The sequence below is a fragment of the Camelus ferus genome, chromosome 6, assembly GCF_009834535.1.
Source record: "Camelus ferus isolate YT-003-E chromosome 6, BCGSAC_Cfer_1.0, whole genome shotgun sequence".
NCBI lineage: Eukaryota > Metazoa > Chordata > Mammalia > Artiodactyla > Camelidae > Camelus > Camelus ferus.
This window is the reverse complement of record NC_045701.1, coordinates 38,543,985-38,562,824: the sequence shown is the minus strand read 5'-3', so window position 1 is coordinate 38,562,824 and position 18,840 is coordinate 38,543,985. Positions and strand designations below refer to the sequence as shown.

Below are 18,840 nucleotides of genomic sequence, written 5' to 3'. Positions count from 1 at the left end.
TTTTAGATCCATTATGGACATGATTTTGATTTTCAAGTTAGCAGTTTAAAAGTATTAATCATTTCATTAATCTATATAACAATTTATTGAAATATTCACTATACGATCATGATAAACATGTAGTGTGTGGAGATGCAATTACTGCCCTCAAAAACATTACTTTCAGTCATCCTTAATGGAAAAAAAGCTGAGATCAATTCAATTCTGATGTATACAATTATATCACAATTCCTACCTTTCTGATGCAGTGTTTTAATAATGTATTATGAGCTTTCAAAAGAACTAGTCTACCTAGCTCTCATTTACTTATTACTTACAACTAAAACAAGGATGATTCTCTTTGGGGAAAAAAGTGGTAAGAACAGAGGGCAACAGTCATCATCCTTTGTAAAATTTTACTTTGACCTACATTATTTTGAGTTACATTATTCCACATGAATAAAACTTGGGAGATTTAATTTTACTAAATATCTAAGGCAGGGGATCAGTCAACTAAGCTCCAGTCTGCTGCCTCTTTTTTGTAAACACAGTTTTATTGGAATGTAGTCATGTTCATTTATTTCTATATTGTTTATGGCTATTTTTGGTACTACAATAGAGTTGAGTAGTGCTAGAGATTATATGGCCTGCAAAGTTTAAGACATTTATTGTCTGTCCTTTCACAAATGAAGTTTGCTCACTCTGATCTATACCATGAAAATAATTTTTAAGTGCATTTTAAAGTAACTTAAAAGTCATTTGGTAATAAAAAATTGGGGTAAAACAGATTTTAGTTTGTATTTTAAAAGTACATTGCTGGTAATGGTTTCTCTCTATAAGCCAAAATTATACCCTTGAGTGTGAATAAAGATGAAAAATCTGGAAATAAAATTTCCAAGAAATCTGAAAAGGTGTCTAGAAGACTACGTTCTCTCAGATAACTAGAGTTTAAAAAAAATCTTTTTAACTACACATCTGAAATAACAAGTCCTGCACAAATTAATAATTAGTAAACAATAACATAATTAATAAAATAATTAATAACAGTAGAAAGTATACATAGCTTCTAATTTTACTTATCATTTTAAGGTACTAAATATAAGTTGGCTTCATTGAACACCTACAAGGCATTTATTTGGATAAAATGAAATATCAAGAATCTAGAGAAAAGGGGAACTAAGAGCTCCAAATCTGAAACTGGTAAGATAGCTTCAAAACTGGTGAGTACCTAAAAAATACTCAGTGGTAAGGGCAAAACATTAAGCTCAAGGTCATCAGAAAATGATCTGGTGAGTACAGATCCATAATTAAAACTAATCTGGATGAATCAGTGAAGCAGTTAATAAATATTTTAAGTCAGTAACTAAACCAATACCACTTATACTGGAATAAGACATAATACAAAACAGAAACAAATTTGAAAACAACAGGTCTTAAACTAAGGAAATCTTAACTAAATATCACAAACTATCAGAACAAAAGAGTCACTATCAAACTGTTCACAGTAATTTTCATCACTTGAGGCAAACAAAGTTGAATACAAAATCTATACTGCAGGAATAAACAAGTTATTTCTAAACTACAAATTCTTTGATAACTACTTGCAGCTGAAGTGCATATATTGAAGGTCATAGCACTCTTGTAACTATGAGTAAAAATAACTAAACCAGAATTGCCAATGCTGCATTCAAGATTTACATTTCATACATTAAACTTAGTTATAACTGAAGTCTTACCTTTGACCACCATTGATTAGCTTTTCAAAATCATTCCTACTGCCTGCAAAATTTCTATGAAAGACTAAGAGTGAATATTTTAAGACTTGAACACTGTAAGAACTATGGATCCCTTCCCCACCACGATAAAAATAAAAGGGAAACAATGGAATCATGCTCATAGGATGATGATGAGGTTCAAGTGAATAGTGACTATTCCCAAAGTTCATTACTTAGTTGATTTTAACTCCTTTAAAAAGATCATGGTACTTGATCACATGTAATGACTGGATACTGAATATAAGATGTCATTACTGCATACAGTCTCCTTAACTACACACAGATGCTACCACAAGAAATCAACTTTGAAGAGTAGTTCCTTCCCTTAATAAATCTTAGAAAATTTTATTTTTAGACATTTGATAAATTGAAACGGCTTCAGAGAACTTCAAGAGTTCAAATACAATAAAAATTCGGAAATGTGAAAGTTTTGAAACAAATCAGAAACTGTTCAACAGCCTAAGAATAAAGGTACTTAATTAAAAGAATTAAATTCAAGACAAACAGAGTAATTCAGGTCAAACTGACCTCCCAGATCCATAGAATCTGACAACATATACCCATAAAGTTTGACTCAATATTTATAAACCATGAAAACAAAAATAATATATTCTTCAATGTTAGCATCACTGCTACAAACTACAAGCTTCAAAATACTTCCAATGGCTCAAAAGAACGCCCAGCCACAGCTCAAAATTCAGATCCAGGTAACATTTGAGTCTTAAAAACCTGTGCAATCTTGTTTTCCTTAACATTTTAAAACTGAATTTTCATCCATATGTATACGTCCAGAATAAATTTTGGATCTCCTCTCATGGTACAGTAAGAGCTCAATAATACACTTCCCTAATAAAACTTTCATTAATATTGACATAATTTAAACATTTTTTCCTATTTTATGAAAAAAAATTAGCTGATTTTTACCAATGAAATGGTAAAATTAGAGGCAACTATAGCTTAAAATTACACAGCTTCTTAATGTTTTATTCATAGCATTCTTTATACAGAAGAAGCTTCAGTGATATTTAATTTACTGCAGCATCCTGTGGGTGAAGCACAAAATTACATTAATTATAAACAAAGAAACAAAGCACTTTTGACTTTTTAAAATTATATATATATATTTATATCCAGTTGACAATCAGCATCACAATTATTACTGTATAAAAAACTAAAAATCACCATGGAAGCTAAGGTCTAAGAATTTATTCCAATTGTTCCCTTTTGTTTCTATCTAAGAGAGATTAGAAATTAAATTCCAGTACCTCAAAAAAAAAAATTACATTATTTACATATAGTATGGAAAATAAAAGCTGCTTTTTGGCTAAGTTAGATTGCTATTACCTACATTATTTACATTGTAAATGTTAAGGGAAAAAAGCACTGCTAACAAATACTATTTCAAATGAAAATACATTGTGCCTGGAATTTTGTTCTAAAATTAACTGTATATCCTCATAAGTGTCTGTTGAATATAATTTGACTTCCAATAGATTTATTGAAAATTTGAAAGAGTACCACTATGCTTTATATTGCTAATCTAGGTAACATTAAGTACAGTATTGTAAAAACTACAATCACTAAAGCTTAAATGAAACGATGGCAACATGTGTATAGACGGAATTTTATTTAAAACTATAAAATATAATGCCTTAATGTTTACCCATAATTATGAGACTATCTAATATTCTTTTCATCCTTTAAAAAGTCTCATATATAATAGATCCCTAAACAGTGAAACCTTCCAGTAACTTACCAGAAAAAAGTTTAATTATATTATTTTGTTCTTAGAATTATTTTTCTAATATTTAAAAATATAGCTAAACCCTTGGCAAAAACAAACGCAATCAATTCAGTGTAACAGACTGAGCTTTAAACCGCACTTTAATTTTCAATTAACTGTAATCTATTGGTTAATTGAACCAAAAGTAGATTTTTAAATGACCCACTATTAAGCTTTTCAAATCAATTATAGAATGCATAGAAACGTGGAGATAAATTTTGGGGAAGGTGCAAGGTAGTAAATGTGGAAAATGGTAAATGCTAGTTTTAATAACAAAAGTGGTACTAAATGCACATGAAAGTTAAGTTAACACAGTATAAAAGAGAATAGCTTAAATAAACTGGGATTCACATATTACAATAGCAAAGTAATGACCCAATGAACTGAAGACATGAACAGTTCTGGAAATTCTCTTTTCAGCCTACTTCCAAAAGAAATAGTCAGGCTTTTTTCCTGTACATAGTTTTGAGCTTTGTCTATACCATATATAGTAGAAAAATAAATTCTTTAGCAACCTAGAAACAGTTTATAAAACTCTTAAAGTTTAATTTTCTTTGCCAGACATGCCAATGTTAAACTGACAGCTATAAATTAAAGCTATATAGACAATAGGTATAAGTAATATAGAACAAGTTAAGAATACTACATTTTACCGGATTTTTCTTTTTAAAAATTACTGTACTTTCTTAATTCCTGTGTGCTTTGCAATAAGAATAATAGGGACTTTGTTTTCTTAGAAAAGATAATAACATGTAAGAAGAGTACAACACAAATAAGATAATTTATAATATACATGTACTTCAACAGCAGCCTGGTTCATGTCAACATCTTGATTCTGAAGTTAAAATTAGAAGTATAATACCTAGGACATAACAGTTGGGAAAGACAACATTTATTTTAGGAAAAAATGGAGGAAATCAAACTCTTAGGAGCCTCAAATCTCAAAATCATCTATTTACTATAGTACACATAAGACAACCTTAAAATTGCAGTATGAATGAAGATTACACACCATGGACCAAAAAAAAAATTTTTTTTTTTACTACACAAAACTTAACCTAGCAACAACAACCAAAAAAATCCCATTTTTTTTTTTCCTTTCTGGGAAAAAACGGCATGGTTTGATAATAAACAAATTCTGAATAAAGCCTAACAAAATTTACCTATGCCACCTATTCTGAAAATTTTATCCATAATTTAGTGTTTTGGTTGTAACTCCACTAACAAAATGTTTAAACCCAAAAGCAGCAGTCATTTACAGCAAATCTGGTACCAACATCAAAGGAAAAAAATTGGTTTAAAAAAATGGTGCAAAAGCCATTTGGATTTTAGTACAACATATCACAGAAAAGAATACGAATACAAGATTGCAACTTTATATATACATACTCCAAAGAGGCTGTCAGTACCCAAAGTATTTTTTATTGCTATATTAGCAATGGATTTTTGGATATGTTTTTTAAGGGCCACATAAAAATAGATTCAAGGGACAGATTAAATTGAAGCCCTAGATTAAAATGTTTGGTTTAAAGAATTTTCTACAACAAATTTCATGTTTATGTATGAAAAGTTATATAACCTTATATGAAAATGTCATGAAGTTTTTTCTGCACTATACTAAATGTATTTCCCAAGAGGGAAAAAATTAAAATATCTAAAATATATTAGATTAAGATTACAAGACCATAATAGATCTTTTGAACATGCATCTGTTTACAGAATTAACAGTATACAAGATGTTTGTTTCATTATGGACTACAAAGAAATGAGTTGGTGACAACTATCCTTTGCACAACATTATCAACTCACTTTAGCCACAAGCATGTCCTTGGTATGTGTGTACAAGAAATATGTTCGTTTACCCCCATCAAATTATCCACAGGTTTACTTAGAAGGTGAAGGTATAGAAATATGTTAAGTGTATTTTTCTTTCTTTCAAACAACTTCCAAGCATGGCATAGTAGCCTGAAATTATAAAATACTTACGTGGGCTTTTAGTTATCTACACAGACTGCTAAAAGTAAATTAAGTTGCTCAAATTAGCACATCAAATAACAAAATCAGCCATAAAGCAGGCTGAAAAGCATTAAATGTTTCATATATGTGAGTTTTTAAATCATTTAATTTCTATAGAAAAATTTTATTCACAATATAATGTGACAGAAAATGCCACAGGAATGATATACTGATTGCAATAAGGTTGCATGCAACAGCAGCTTTGTATTTTATAGCTATTTTTGTTTATAAAAATTAAACCTCTCCAGTCATGCTTAGCACATGGTCTTAGATTTGTAATGTAAATGAATAAGGAATACCATATAGCTCGAAGAGAAAATGTCTCATCATTTTGAATGTGAATTATTTGTAAGAAACATGAAGTATACTACTGAACCCTGAAACATGCATGTCTAGATTTGCTTTTTGTCCAATTTCAGGCTGCCTGCAATCACTTTCTACTTATATAATACCAAGAGGATCCGCCTGTAACTGTGGTTGTATCAGCTGAGGTTGCAATGGTGGTGGTAACTGAAGCGGTACCATCGGTTCCACCAACTGTCCTGGGTTTGAAGGTGGTGGATGAGCCACAGTGTTCGCAGTTTCCACAATTTCTCCATTGTAAAAGAAAAACTGACACTGCTGAATAAAAGTTTCAACAACAGATTGATGGATCTTCGTGGTAGAGAGAAACTCTCGGTTTTCAAAATCAGGTCTCATCAAAGTTGGCCAAAAACAGATAGATAAGTTGTCTGCTGTCATTAGGTTGATTTTATTTTGCTGGCTGACCCTGAAATTATGATAGGAAAAAAACCAGTTAGAAATCAATCAAAACTCATTACAATTAGAGAATACTATTTCAGACGATTTGTTTTTACCTTTTTTAAATCTTAACTTCAAATTTAAAACATTTTTCTTCTTGTGCATTCCATGTTCAACTACATTCTAATAATAGAGGAAAGCAGTAAAATTCATCCCTTATGAGAATCAAAGATGGTCTTTACTTTGGAAAAATTGTATCCTCCAATCAGGAAACTTTTCAACTTTCAAAAAGTTAAGTTTCTAGTATTCTAAAAATCGATCTTTTCAATCAGTTAATTAACTACCTTGTACATTGTTAGAAACTTAATTTCAATGACAACAGTTCACAGAAACACATTCCACCTTAAAATTCTTATGATTTAACAAAAGTTTACAAATGGCCATACATTAACTAATTTGCATCCAGTCCTTTAAATATGTGAGCAAGCACTACTACCATAGTCCGTAATAAGCAAGAAATCTAAGAAACAAATCTTGAATTATAATTCAAAGTTATTAAATTGGGAGGAAGTTTTAGATACTTTATTCAACCCTCTCACTTCACACATAAAGAAATAGCCCAGTATGCAAAGTAGCAGGAAAATTTTATAAATTTGCATATCAAAAATTTAAAATATAAACCAAAGGACTGCCCCCCCCAGACATAGGAGTTGCTCCTCTTGAGTTAAAATATGTGCCCTAAAAATATGTGTTCTGTGGTGAAAGTCACTACACTATTTGTTAAGAGGCTAAATTAGAATATTCAAAAGAAAATCAACCTTTTGTTAACATATAGTGTAGAGTGGGCTCAGTCAGGTGTGTCTATGTGGTGGTCAAATTCAGATCCTGAAAATACCTACAGATTTGAAAGACATAAGAATATGCACATCAAGTCTAATTGCTGAGTCAAAAGATACAAAGGAAAGGCACCAAATCAGTTAGAGATGAGGGTGGTCTGGGAAGGCTTCCTTGAAAACATTATGTTTGAGTTGAGTCAACAGTGACAGACTCACAGACATAAAAAACAAACTTATGGTTACTGGGGCGGGGAAGAGGGTGGGAAGGGATAAATTGAGAGTTCGAGATTTGCAGATACTACCTACTACATATAAAATATAGATAAGCAAAAAGTTTATACTGTATAGCACACAGAACTATATTCAATATTTTGCAGTAATTTATGGTTAAAAAGAATATGAAAATATGTATCTGTATATTCCTATATGACTGAAGTATTGTGCTGTACATCAGAAACTGACACATTGTAAACTGACTATACTTCAAAAAAATATATAATAAAAAATAATAATAATTTAAAAAAAGAGCGATAGACATTGGTAAAACGGTAGGAAGGAGTAATTTAGTCAAAACAGTGGTTCTCAGTGTGTATCAGAACCTCCTGGAGGGCTTGTTAAAACAGATTGATAATTATGTCTGGGATTGGGCCTGATTATTTATATTACAAAGAAATTCCCAGGTGATGCTGATGCTGATGCTGATGCTGATGCTGATGCTGTTGGTCTGAAGACTGAAATTCTGAGAATGACTGAGGCACTCATGTTAAGATGTGATAAGGGACTAGACAGAAACCGATACTTCTGGTTAAGTGATTAGTTAATACAGTGGCATTTGGTGTGTGCAAGGTGGAAAAGGAAAGAAGATGTTAACTGAAGAAGTCAAACCACTTAATGTTAAACAATTTCGATTTTTTTCTTCAGGATGTAAGTGATCTTTACAGACAGAGCTTTTAGAAAGATCATTATGGCATCAGAATCAAGAAAGAATCAAGAGGAAAAATTAGCAGAGAGCTCAATGACAAAGAAACCAGAGTTTCCTAAATGAGAAATGATAAAATTTAAACTTAGCAGTGGCAGAGGAATGAAAAGGAAAAATAATTAGGAGACAGAACTTATTTGAAACAATAACTCACTGAATACGAAAGGTGAAAGAGAATAAAACCAAAGAACAACTCCATGGATTAATTTTTGTACTTTGTCAATCATCCATTATGTATTTTATCTACTGCTATGTTTCTATAGTGCTTATATAAAAGTATCTGGCACAAAGAGTACCCATTATAGTCTAGTTGAGTATTTCTTCTAAAAGTTAAGTCTAGTGATATTATTTCTCAGTTCCCTAGTGGCTCACCATACCATTCAGAGTAACAAACATAAAAGCTTTTTTCATTGACAAAGTCTTGCTCCCCATAAGTGTCAGTGGAACTCAACAGTGCACTTAGTGACATACATGAAAGCAACCTCTGTGTCAGTAAAATATTTTGAAGACTAAAGCTAGTCAAAAGGCTACACTCTGAGTAAGTAGCACTGTCCTGTTCTTCACTCTGCTCAAACCACATAGACCTCTTTGCTGTTCCTCAGCACATCAATATGCTTTTGCCTGTGTCATTAATTCTTGTATTATCAGAGTCAAACACAGTGTCTAATATAACACTGATGGTGGGCTAGCACTGTGATTCTTCGAACATGCTCTTCCCTTTGTCCCTTCTGCCTATGCTTTTTAATGAACTCTGATTCTTAATTCAGCACTTTATTCAGGCCAGACGGTAATATGTTCATATACCATCCTTACATTCCATATTAGGTAAGGTATTAGGTAAGATCTCCTCTACTATCCTGTACACATCTGTTAAATCATGAATCACTTATATGGTAATTTTCAAAAGAGGAAAATTCTACTAATTATACTCCAATTCTATGTATGCTGGTATTTTCTCAGAGAGAGAGATGTCAAAGAAGGATTACCACAAGTGCTAATATAATTCTATGGTACACTGGTAACAATAATAAAGCTTTAAACATTGCTTAATGTGCTCTTTTAAGAGGTACAGACTGAAATGTACTTGGTTTGGTCACTGACATTATTAGCTAAAAAATCAAACCCCAGTTCATTAAAATGTTAGTAGAAAAGAGTAGACTTTTGAAAAAAATTAGTGCAAATGCTAATAATTCTATTCAGTCTCAATAACAACTTTGTGAGGTGTTAGTCTTCTCATTTTTACAGTTAAGAAAATCAAGACTTAGGAAGCTTAAGAAATCTGCCCAAGGCCACAGAACTAAAAATGTTTCAAAACCAAGCCTATTTAACTCTGTAGTCTTGAACTTTGAGCTATTATGCAATATTAATATTCTTCTCATTTAATAAATTGCATTACGAAGATTATCTTTATTTTAAAAAAGCACAAACTTGAAGCTTAACACATTTAGGGCTATTGATATAGGATTAATGTCCTGCATTTCAGTAGCAGTCAAGGTAGATAGTAATAAGAATTCAAGTTTCTGATAAAATTTCACTATAAGGAATATCCATAAACAAAACAAGCAAAATATACAAAAAGAAACACACTATGAAAGAAAAAGCAAATAAACCTTTTAATAAGACTTGGGTTCTAATCATAAGATGTGTCACTTGAGCATATGATTTCTCTCTTTAAACCTCAATTTATCAACTTTAAATAGGTTGATTTGGTTAATTATCTGTCATTTCATAACTAAAATTCTAAGATTCTATAGAAGAGCAGAGACAAAGGGAATGTACTCACCACACTTATTATTTATATAATCACTACATGAACCAAAGGGTCATATACCTTTCTTTAAACAAGCTGTTGAAAAATCTGTTTTAAAAATACAGAAAAAATAATTTAAAGAACCAAAACTGAATGTATGTTAGCTTGTCTCCCTCTTTATTTTATAATCACCCAATTTATAAAGTTACAAGTTTGAAATCTGTAGTGCATTTTATTTGTAAAAATGAAAAATAAAAATACCTGTTTAGATGTGTTATTATGTATCTGAACACGTCATAGTTTACAGGATGAAATTTCTTAACAATTTCTTTCAGTGCATGAAGACGTTCTGTTTTATCTGGGATTTCTGTGAAATTAAAGTAGTGAGAAATTTGTGTGAAACTCATACATTAAAAAATATCTGATAAAACTTCTTGCTATGCTTACTGTAAAAGAAAATCAAGAATGTGTATGAAACATATTAGGAGAGGTAAACAAAGACAAAATGTTCTAAAGAAACTGCTAATACATGCATTATCATCTATTACAATAGCCTGAATTTTCACAAGTAAAGTTAATAACTGAAGATCAGTCAATTGGGGATGGTAAAACGGGAAATGGTATATTAATAAGAATTAACTAATTACTTATAAGTCTGTTAGGCTCTTAATATTCATGCTACAGACTAAGTATTTTAAGTATCTTATCTAATCCTGCAACTGCTGGACAAAAGTAGCCACAGACAACATGTAACAAATAAGCATGGCTGTGTTCTAATAAAACTTTTAAAGAATTTCATATAATTTTAATGTCATAAAATTTTCTTCAACTATTTAAAAATGTGAAAGACCATTCCTAGCTTGCAAGCCTTCCAAAAACAGATGGCAAGTTGAATTTGGCCTGCAGACCATAGTTTGCCAACACCTGATTTAACGCATCATCTTCTATTTATTTACAATTCACTTTGCTTATCAAATATTTTTCTTCACAAGCAGTAAAAGCACTAGGTTACCTAATACTCAAATAGACCTTTTCTCTCATTTTCCAGATATTGCTTAATAGAAACATCTGGATGAATGATGGTGCCATGAATAAGCACATACTTTCCTTACTTTTTCAAAAATTGAATCAAGACATAAAGCCAAAGTTAATTTTTTTGACTTAAAAACAATTTTATGTACATGTGTATAGACCATACAGAGGTAATATTTTACTGAGGTACATTACAGATACATTTATTTGAAGAATTTATTTCTTTTTCTTACAACGCCTTTGAGTTTGAATTAAAAACAAATCTCAAACTTCTAGTACAACGAACCAACTTCTAGGAGCACCTAGTCACTTGAGAGGCTAGGTAAAACTTTTAAAGAAAAACAGTTTTAAGATACAGTTCTAGAAGTTGAATTTTTATTAGCTACATATTCTAAGTGCATGACCAACTTTAACACACAGGAATCAACATATAAAACCCACTGTCATCATCTCTCAGGAAAAAAAAAAGGCAGCTATACTTACTTGCTGCTTCCAATAGCTCTGGATGAAGAGAATATGGAATTAAAGGATCTGGCAGATCTGCAAAGAAAGCTTTAAGAGCTCCAGCTACAGCATTTACTGTTACTTCCATAGATACAAGACTGATATTATGATCTACAAGATAAAAATTCAAATTTGTAATTTATACAATAGAATTTAAATTTTATTACAGGAGAAGTAAGCTAAATAGGTACTTGAAGATCCAAAGACATCAACCACCTTCTCACAGACCACCTTTCTTTACAGACTAATTCATCCATCCTTCCCCCACTGTTTTAATGTATGTTTGCCTGACAAACTATAGATAATGGAAAAGAGAATCAAGCAAGAAGAATTTTCTGTTACAAAAAAAAAAAAATGCTATTAGGCTTATTAGTATATGAACAATATTAAATATTAGCTTTTACTAATAACTTTTTTCTTTTAAAACATTTTATTTACATAGCTATTTAAAAGAGACCATAAGTAGAAAGACAAAAGACAGGAATCATGCATATAAATTCAAGTTTCAACTCTTTAATTTATACTTAAATTTTTACAATACAAAATAGTTTAAATTTAAACTTAGTGAAATTCTGAATTAAAAAACAGGAATGAAACATATTAAAGTATATCATAAGGTTAATTTGCTATTTAAAAAGTCACATTTTCCTTATTATAAATATAATGAATACTTATGATAGCAAATGTAAAAATGCAGACCTACAAAAGGAAAAAAATAACCCCCATCACCCAGAGATAATCACTGTTTATACTTCAGCATGTTTCTTTTCAGCCCTTTTCTGCTCATTGGAAAAAAAAAAAAGACAAATCATACATAGATTTTATATTGGACTTCATTCTTGAGGCATTATCCAATTATTAAAATTGCATAAGCAACACTTAAAAACTTTTTTGGGGGGAGCCAGGTAACATTTAACTGTAGTTTCAAACTTGCAGAAAATTTGCAAGAATAATGAAAAAAAGAAAAAAGAACTCACACGTATCCTTAACCAAGAATCAACCACCCTTACAGTTTGCCCTATATAAACAATTTTAATGGCTACAAAGCATTCCCCCTGATTTAAAAATTTATATAATATTCTATTACTGAACATTTAGATTTATTTCATTTAAAAATATTATAAAGATTAAATAATAAAAACTTTCATGTATTAAAGCTTATTTCCTTAGGCAGGCTACATTCTTTGTAATAACAGCTACCCAATGAACATTTAATAACATGGTACCTGACACAGAAAACTCATCATATGCACTGTATCTCATTATTCCTCAGTTATTTACTCTTATCACTCCCATTCTAGATATGAAAAAGCTGAGATTTAAAGAGTAACTTCCCTAGGGCACAAAGACAGTTAAGTGGCAGAAACAGAAAACAAAATCGGAAAGTATAATTCAAGAGGCCCTGGCACTAACTACTATTCTTCCTTCATTAGGAGAAGTGAAATTGTACCAATTTGGTAAAGTCTAAACAGTTTTTCTAACAAAATATTTTTTAATGAAATACTAAACAATAAATACTCTTTCAAAACAAGGTACACACACATATCCCACCCTCCACTCAACAACCCGACATTTTACCATTTCAACACACATAAATCTTCATTATTTTATATGGCTATCTAGCATTCTACTTGTAAACATGTGTGTTCCTCCTGCCTTTTAAAAAAATTACAAACAATGCTGCAATAATTACCTTGGTATACTTCACAAAGACTTCTGTAACACAAATGTTTACAAATGGAATCTCTCCAGCAAAGATACCTAACTCATTCACAACCAACAGTGTGTAACATATCTGCTTGCCTTCCTCCCAAGAACAATCTTTTCTACTCTCATAATAAAATAAATGCAATCTTTTTGTTTTAATTATTTCTTTATAATGACAGAGGCTGAGCACATTTTCATGTATTTGTTGGTTGCTTTCTTCTGATATGAACTGCTTAATCTTGTAAAAAAAATTCCATAGCCACCCCAAGTTTATAGTTTATCTCCTGATTTTATTTGCTTTATCCACTGTTTCTCATACGGAAGCTTTACATTTTTAGGTAGTCTAATTTACCATCTCTTTCATGCTTTCTAGGTTTAATGTCAAGTTTAGGCCTCTCTCTACCCTAAGATTTTAAAAATATTCACTCATTTTTCTCCCTAGTACTTACAGTTTTCATTTCTGCATTTAAACTTTTGATCTCATACAGATTTACTTCAATACGAGTAGGGAATTTAGTTTTGTTTTTTATTCCTAATGGTTAGTTAGTTGGCTCAATATAATGAAGGAAGAAACAATAAACATTTAAACTGCATCTTTAAATAAGTTCAGTCCCTGATATACAAAGATGAAGCTCATAACAATTTATGGCTTTTCCAATTCTGGTAATGGATTTATAGCTCTCCTGTTTCTTGACTGTGGTATCTATTCCATTAAACACTTCTAATATTACTTCAAAACTTTCTCCCCTCAACATCTATATCCTTAGGATGTTTTCATATGAAATTTCAAAAGGAAAAATAATAAAACAATCATTTTATTTTATATAATTATCATCTTACCTTGATCAAACTGCTTTTGAATATTGTCTTGATCAGTTTTGTTCCCACTAACACGGTAGAGTCCTTCAGTACATAATCCTAAAAGAAAAAGTAGACTTTTGTACATGCATATATATTTACAACAAAGAATATACTTAACTTTCTTTACATCTTAGTGACTTACAAAAACATGGTGGTAAAATATTTTTAAGAATAAAATATTTTTGAGCATTTCACTTAAAGTAAGTTCTTAATGGATTATTTCAGCTTTAGACCATTTCACCCATCCAGTTCCATGCAAAAAGAGAAGCTATTTCTCCCTACTTCTTCCACTAAATAGAACTAAAATTCCTGAGTGCAATATATAAAAAAATCAAAAGACCCTGAAAGGTGGAGAGAAGGCAAGTTGGCTAGCAACCTTAGAACTTGAAGAACAACATGACAATGAGTTTCCTGGATTTTCTTTTTGCTTCTTTTGTATCCTGAACCAAGCAACAGAGCTGCCTGCAACCCAGAAACACCAATGAGCACAGGCAAAAGAAAAAACAAAAAAACCCCAAATAAATCACCAATCAGAAAACCAACATGAAAAAACATTTTTTACTATCACTACCCTACTGCAAACACCATGGAACCCATTCCTCATCCACATCAGTGGGGAGACCAGAATTCCACCTCTGCCAGCAATAACAAAGGCACCCTCCTCCCCCTCTCTAGACTGTCAGAAAAGGCTGAGTGGTTGAAAGTACTTGAAACTCTTCTATGTGCTAAAGCAATAAAGCAAGAAAAGTAAATCAAAGGTATACAGGCTGGAAAGGAAGACAAAACTATTTTTTTTTCACAGATGACATGACTGTCTTTGTAGAAAAATCAATCTGCCAAAAAAATCCTGGAACTAGTAGTGATTATAGGAAGGATGCAAGATACAAAGTTGATACACAAAAGCCAACTGCTTCCCTTATACACCAAGGAATAAGTGAACTTTAAAATAAAAAACACAATACCATTTACATTAGCATGTCTAAAAATGAAATCCTTTAAGTATAAACTAACAAACATCTATAAGATCCATATGAGAAGAACTACAAAACTCTGATGAATGAAATCAAAAGAGAACTAAATATTACTGACTCTTGAGCAATATGGGAGTTAATCAGTGTACAATTTATAGTGGGACTTCTATACCTGCTGTTGCTCCACATCTGTGGATTCAACCAACCATGGAATGTGTAGTATTGTAGTATTTACTGTTGAAAAATATACACATATAAGTGGGCCCACATAATTCAAGGGTCAACTGTAAATGGAGAGAAATACCATGTTCATGATAGGAAGACAAAATATCAAGATGTCAGCACTTCCCAACTTGATCTACAGATTCAGTGCAATCCCAATTAAACTCCTAGGCAGTTATTTTACAGATATCAATAAACTGATTGAAAAGTTGATATAGAAAAGGTAAGACCTAAAGCCAATACAATATTTAAAGAGAAGAACAAAGTTGGAAGACTGATGCTACCTGACTTTAAGACTTACTATAAAACTACTGTAAGTCAACATAATATGGTATTGAGGGAAAAACATACAATTAGACCAATGGAACAGAACAGAGAGCCCGGAAATAAACACCCATTAACAGTTAACTGATCTTTGACAAATGAGCAAAGGCAATAAATACAACAAAGCAAAGATAGTCTTTCCAACAAATGGTGCTAGAAAAACTGGACATTCACATGCAAAAGAATGAATCTAGATACAGACTTTCACCCTTGACAAAAATGAACTCAAAATGGATCGCAGACTTAAATGTAAATTGGAGAACTACAGAATTCCTAGAAGACAACATAGTAGAAAACTAGATGACCTCGGCTATGGTGGTATCTTTTTAGATACAACACATCAAAGATACAATTGGAGAAAAAATATTGATAAACTGGACTTCATCAAAATTGAAAACTTCTCCTCTGTGAAAGACAATGTTAAGAGAATTAGAAAACAAGCCACAAAATGTGAGAAAATACTTACAAAAGACGTATCTGCTAAAGGTCTGTTATCCAAAATATACCAAGAACTCTTAAAACTCAGTAATAAGAAAACAATTCCATTGCAAAACAGGACAAAGACCTTAACAGACACCTCATCAAGGAAGATACAGAGATGGCAAATAAGCACATAAAAACATGCTCCACAACACTCAGGAATTGTAAGTTTTAACAACAATGAGATACCATTATTAGAATGGTCAAAATCCAAAACACTGACACCACCAGTTGCTGGCAAGGCTGATGTGGAAAACAACAGGAGCTCTCATTCATTGCTGGAGGGAATGCAAAATGGTACAGGTACTTTGGAAGACAGCCTGGCGATCTCTTACAAATCTAAACATACTCTTACCACATGATCCAGCAATCATGCTCTTTGTTATTTATCCAAAGTAGTTGAAAATTTACGCCTACAAAAAAATCTGCAAATAGATGTTCTGAACATCTGTTTTATAGCTATAGCTATATTTATAGCATAAAGTTGGATGTTCTGTCCAAATTTGGATGTTCTTCGGTAGATGAATTGATAGTTAAAACTGTGATACACCCAGACAACAGAATACTATGCAACGCCCAAAGAAAAATGAGCTATTAAGCCATGTAAAGATTAAATGTATATTACTAAATGAAAGAAGCCAATCTGAAAAGGGTACATAGTGTATGATTCCAACTATATGACATTGTGGAAAAGGCAAAACTATGAAGACAATAAAAAGACTAGTGGTTACCAGGGATAGGGGTGGTGGGGAGAGATGAACAGGCAAAGCATAGAAGATTTTTAGGGCAGTGAAAATACTCCGTATGCTATTATATAATAATGGATATATATCATTATATATATATCCAAACCAACAGAATGTACAACACCAAGAGTGAATGCTAAAGTACACTATGAACTTTGGGTGACTATCATGTGTCAATGCAGGTTCATCCCTGGCAAAAAACATACCATTCCGGTGAGTGATGTTGGTAATGTGGGGCGGGGGAGTTTCATGTGTTGGGGCAGTGGGGTATATGAGAAATCTCTACACTTTTCTATTGATTTTGTTGTAAACCTAAAAGTAAAAAAAAAAAAAAAAGATACAGACATATAGATATAGATGTATCAAGCTTATAAGGATGAAGTAACACCAATGGAGCAATGATAAGTGACAGTTCAGGGACAAGAACACTACAGAAATAACAAGGCTAAACGTAGTATTTTTTTTCTCAATCAAAAACAGTATTTTTAAATAAAGGGGAGGTATATGTATATTACTGCTACTCGAATTTACTGCATTACAACATGTCACTACTTTCTAGTCACTATATCTTTAATAGTTGAGAAAAAGCAACAACAGCGTTCCAACCTTTCATTTTGTTACTTTCTTTACATATAATGCTTTAAATTTCATAAAGTAAATGTTATATGTATTGTTTTCATTCCATCTTCAAAATAACTGACAAGAGGCCCTATGTTAATGATAAGGAAATATACTTAGAAAAGTGAAGTGACTTGCTACAGGTCAGACACTGGGCAAGCTAGGGTCATCAGTTTGTCTCAATCAATATATAAAGGATGTATTTTTGAAATGCCTCCCTATTTGTTTTATGGTAGGTGGTTTCCTCTCTCTCAATGCTTTCTATCACTGGAGTTGGGCACAGCAATTTCACGTCTACACATTTTTTCCTAGAAAATAAAAACACAAGCACAGATGTAAACAAAAGGGTAACTGCCAATACTGAATGTTTGGAGACATGTTCAGAAATAGAGAATTATTAAATCATGATTATTAAGATGTTAGCTATGAAAGATAAGTCATAAAAAGTAATTCAAAAGATAAATATCACATGAAATAGTTTTGCTCATGGATTAAAAAAATTAAAAAAACATGTTTAATTTTCCCCTTTTGAAAAAGTTACATATGTTTAAATGTATACTATATAATAAATATACAGAAAAAGAAAAACTTAATCTCTTAATCATGAGAAGACAAGCGCATCTATTCATCATGAAACCACAGGTGATTTTTCACTTCTATTCCTTATTCTATTCCTACTTTTTTTCCTGCTACAATGAAATATATAGTTTCTTTCCTTAAAACAAGCCAACCAAACAAAAAAACCCTGGCTAGCAAAAAATCAACAGTAAGCCATAACGGTAAATGGAGCCTGGACTAGAATCGAGCTGTGTGAACTCAAGACAAGTTAATTTCTCTGGGCCTCAGTTTTTCACTCTGTAAAATGGAGGTAGTAACTGTACATACACCCCAACAGAGGTGTGAAAATTAAATGAATAAACAACACATTTGTTTCATAGCATACTGAAAGTTCACTATACAAATATTAAGCATTCAGCAAAAACTGAGTATTATATTATTAATTATTTCACTCTAGGGATAAAAAGAGTGAGGGCTAGGGTTTCTTTAGACCTCGCACAACACTCATTTTTCTGCAGGAATTTCATCATTAAAAAACAAAAGAGCTACAGATATAATCATCTGGTTGTCAGTCACAAAAATGAGAATTCCATGTTTCAAAATAACTTAAAAACAAAGTATATGACAGCTTTTTCGTAAGAGTAGCCTTTCTTTCCCTATCATAACCACAGAGCATCTTGCACATTGTGAATCACCTTCATTATACAATTTTTTACAATGTAAAACCTGGATTTTTAATTATATTAATTTAACGGCTCAGCACAATACAAATTAGTAAGTTGATATAAATTTAAATTATGCAAAGTCACACTGTAACACAAATGTCTCCATTTTCTCATCTTTTGCAATGATTATGCACTCTTTGTATTTGTATAAAAAAACAATAAACGCTAATTCTAGCTTGGAAAATAAAGACTTCAAGAAATATCATTCATGTATAACTAATGTCACAAGGTCC

The 18,840-nt window shown here is 31.5% G+C and overlaps 1 protein-coding gene across 3 annotated transcripts in view; it reads right to left on the bottom strand.

Moving 5' to 3' along the window:
• Positions 1–2,711: 2,711 nt before the first annotated feature.
• ARHGAP5 (Rho GTPase activating protein 5) overlaps positions 2,712–18,840 on the bottom strand; it is a 61,015-nt gene continuing 44,886 nt past the window's right edge. For all 3 annotated transcript variants that reach the window (XM_032481849.1, XM_032481850.1, XM_032481848.1), the window contains exons 4-7: positions 13,943–14,020; positions 11,375–11,506; positions 10,121–10,226; positions 2,712–6,322 (exon numbers count right to left, since the gene is read on the bottom strand). In XM_032481849.1, coding sequence (XP_032337740.1) covers positions 5,995–6,322; positions 10,121–10,226; positions 11,375–11,506; positions 13,943–14,020 — 644 coding nt within the window. In that variant the 3' untranslated portion in view covers positions 2,712–5,994. The remainder of the gene's footprint in view (positions 6,323–10,120; positions 10,227–11,374; positions 11,507–13,942; positions 14,021–18,840) is intronic.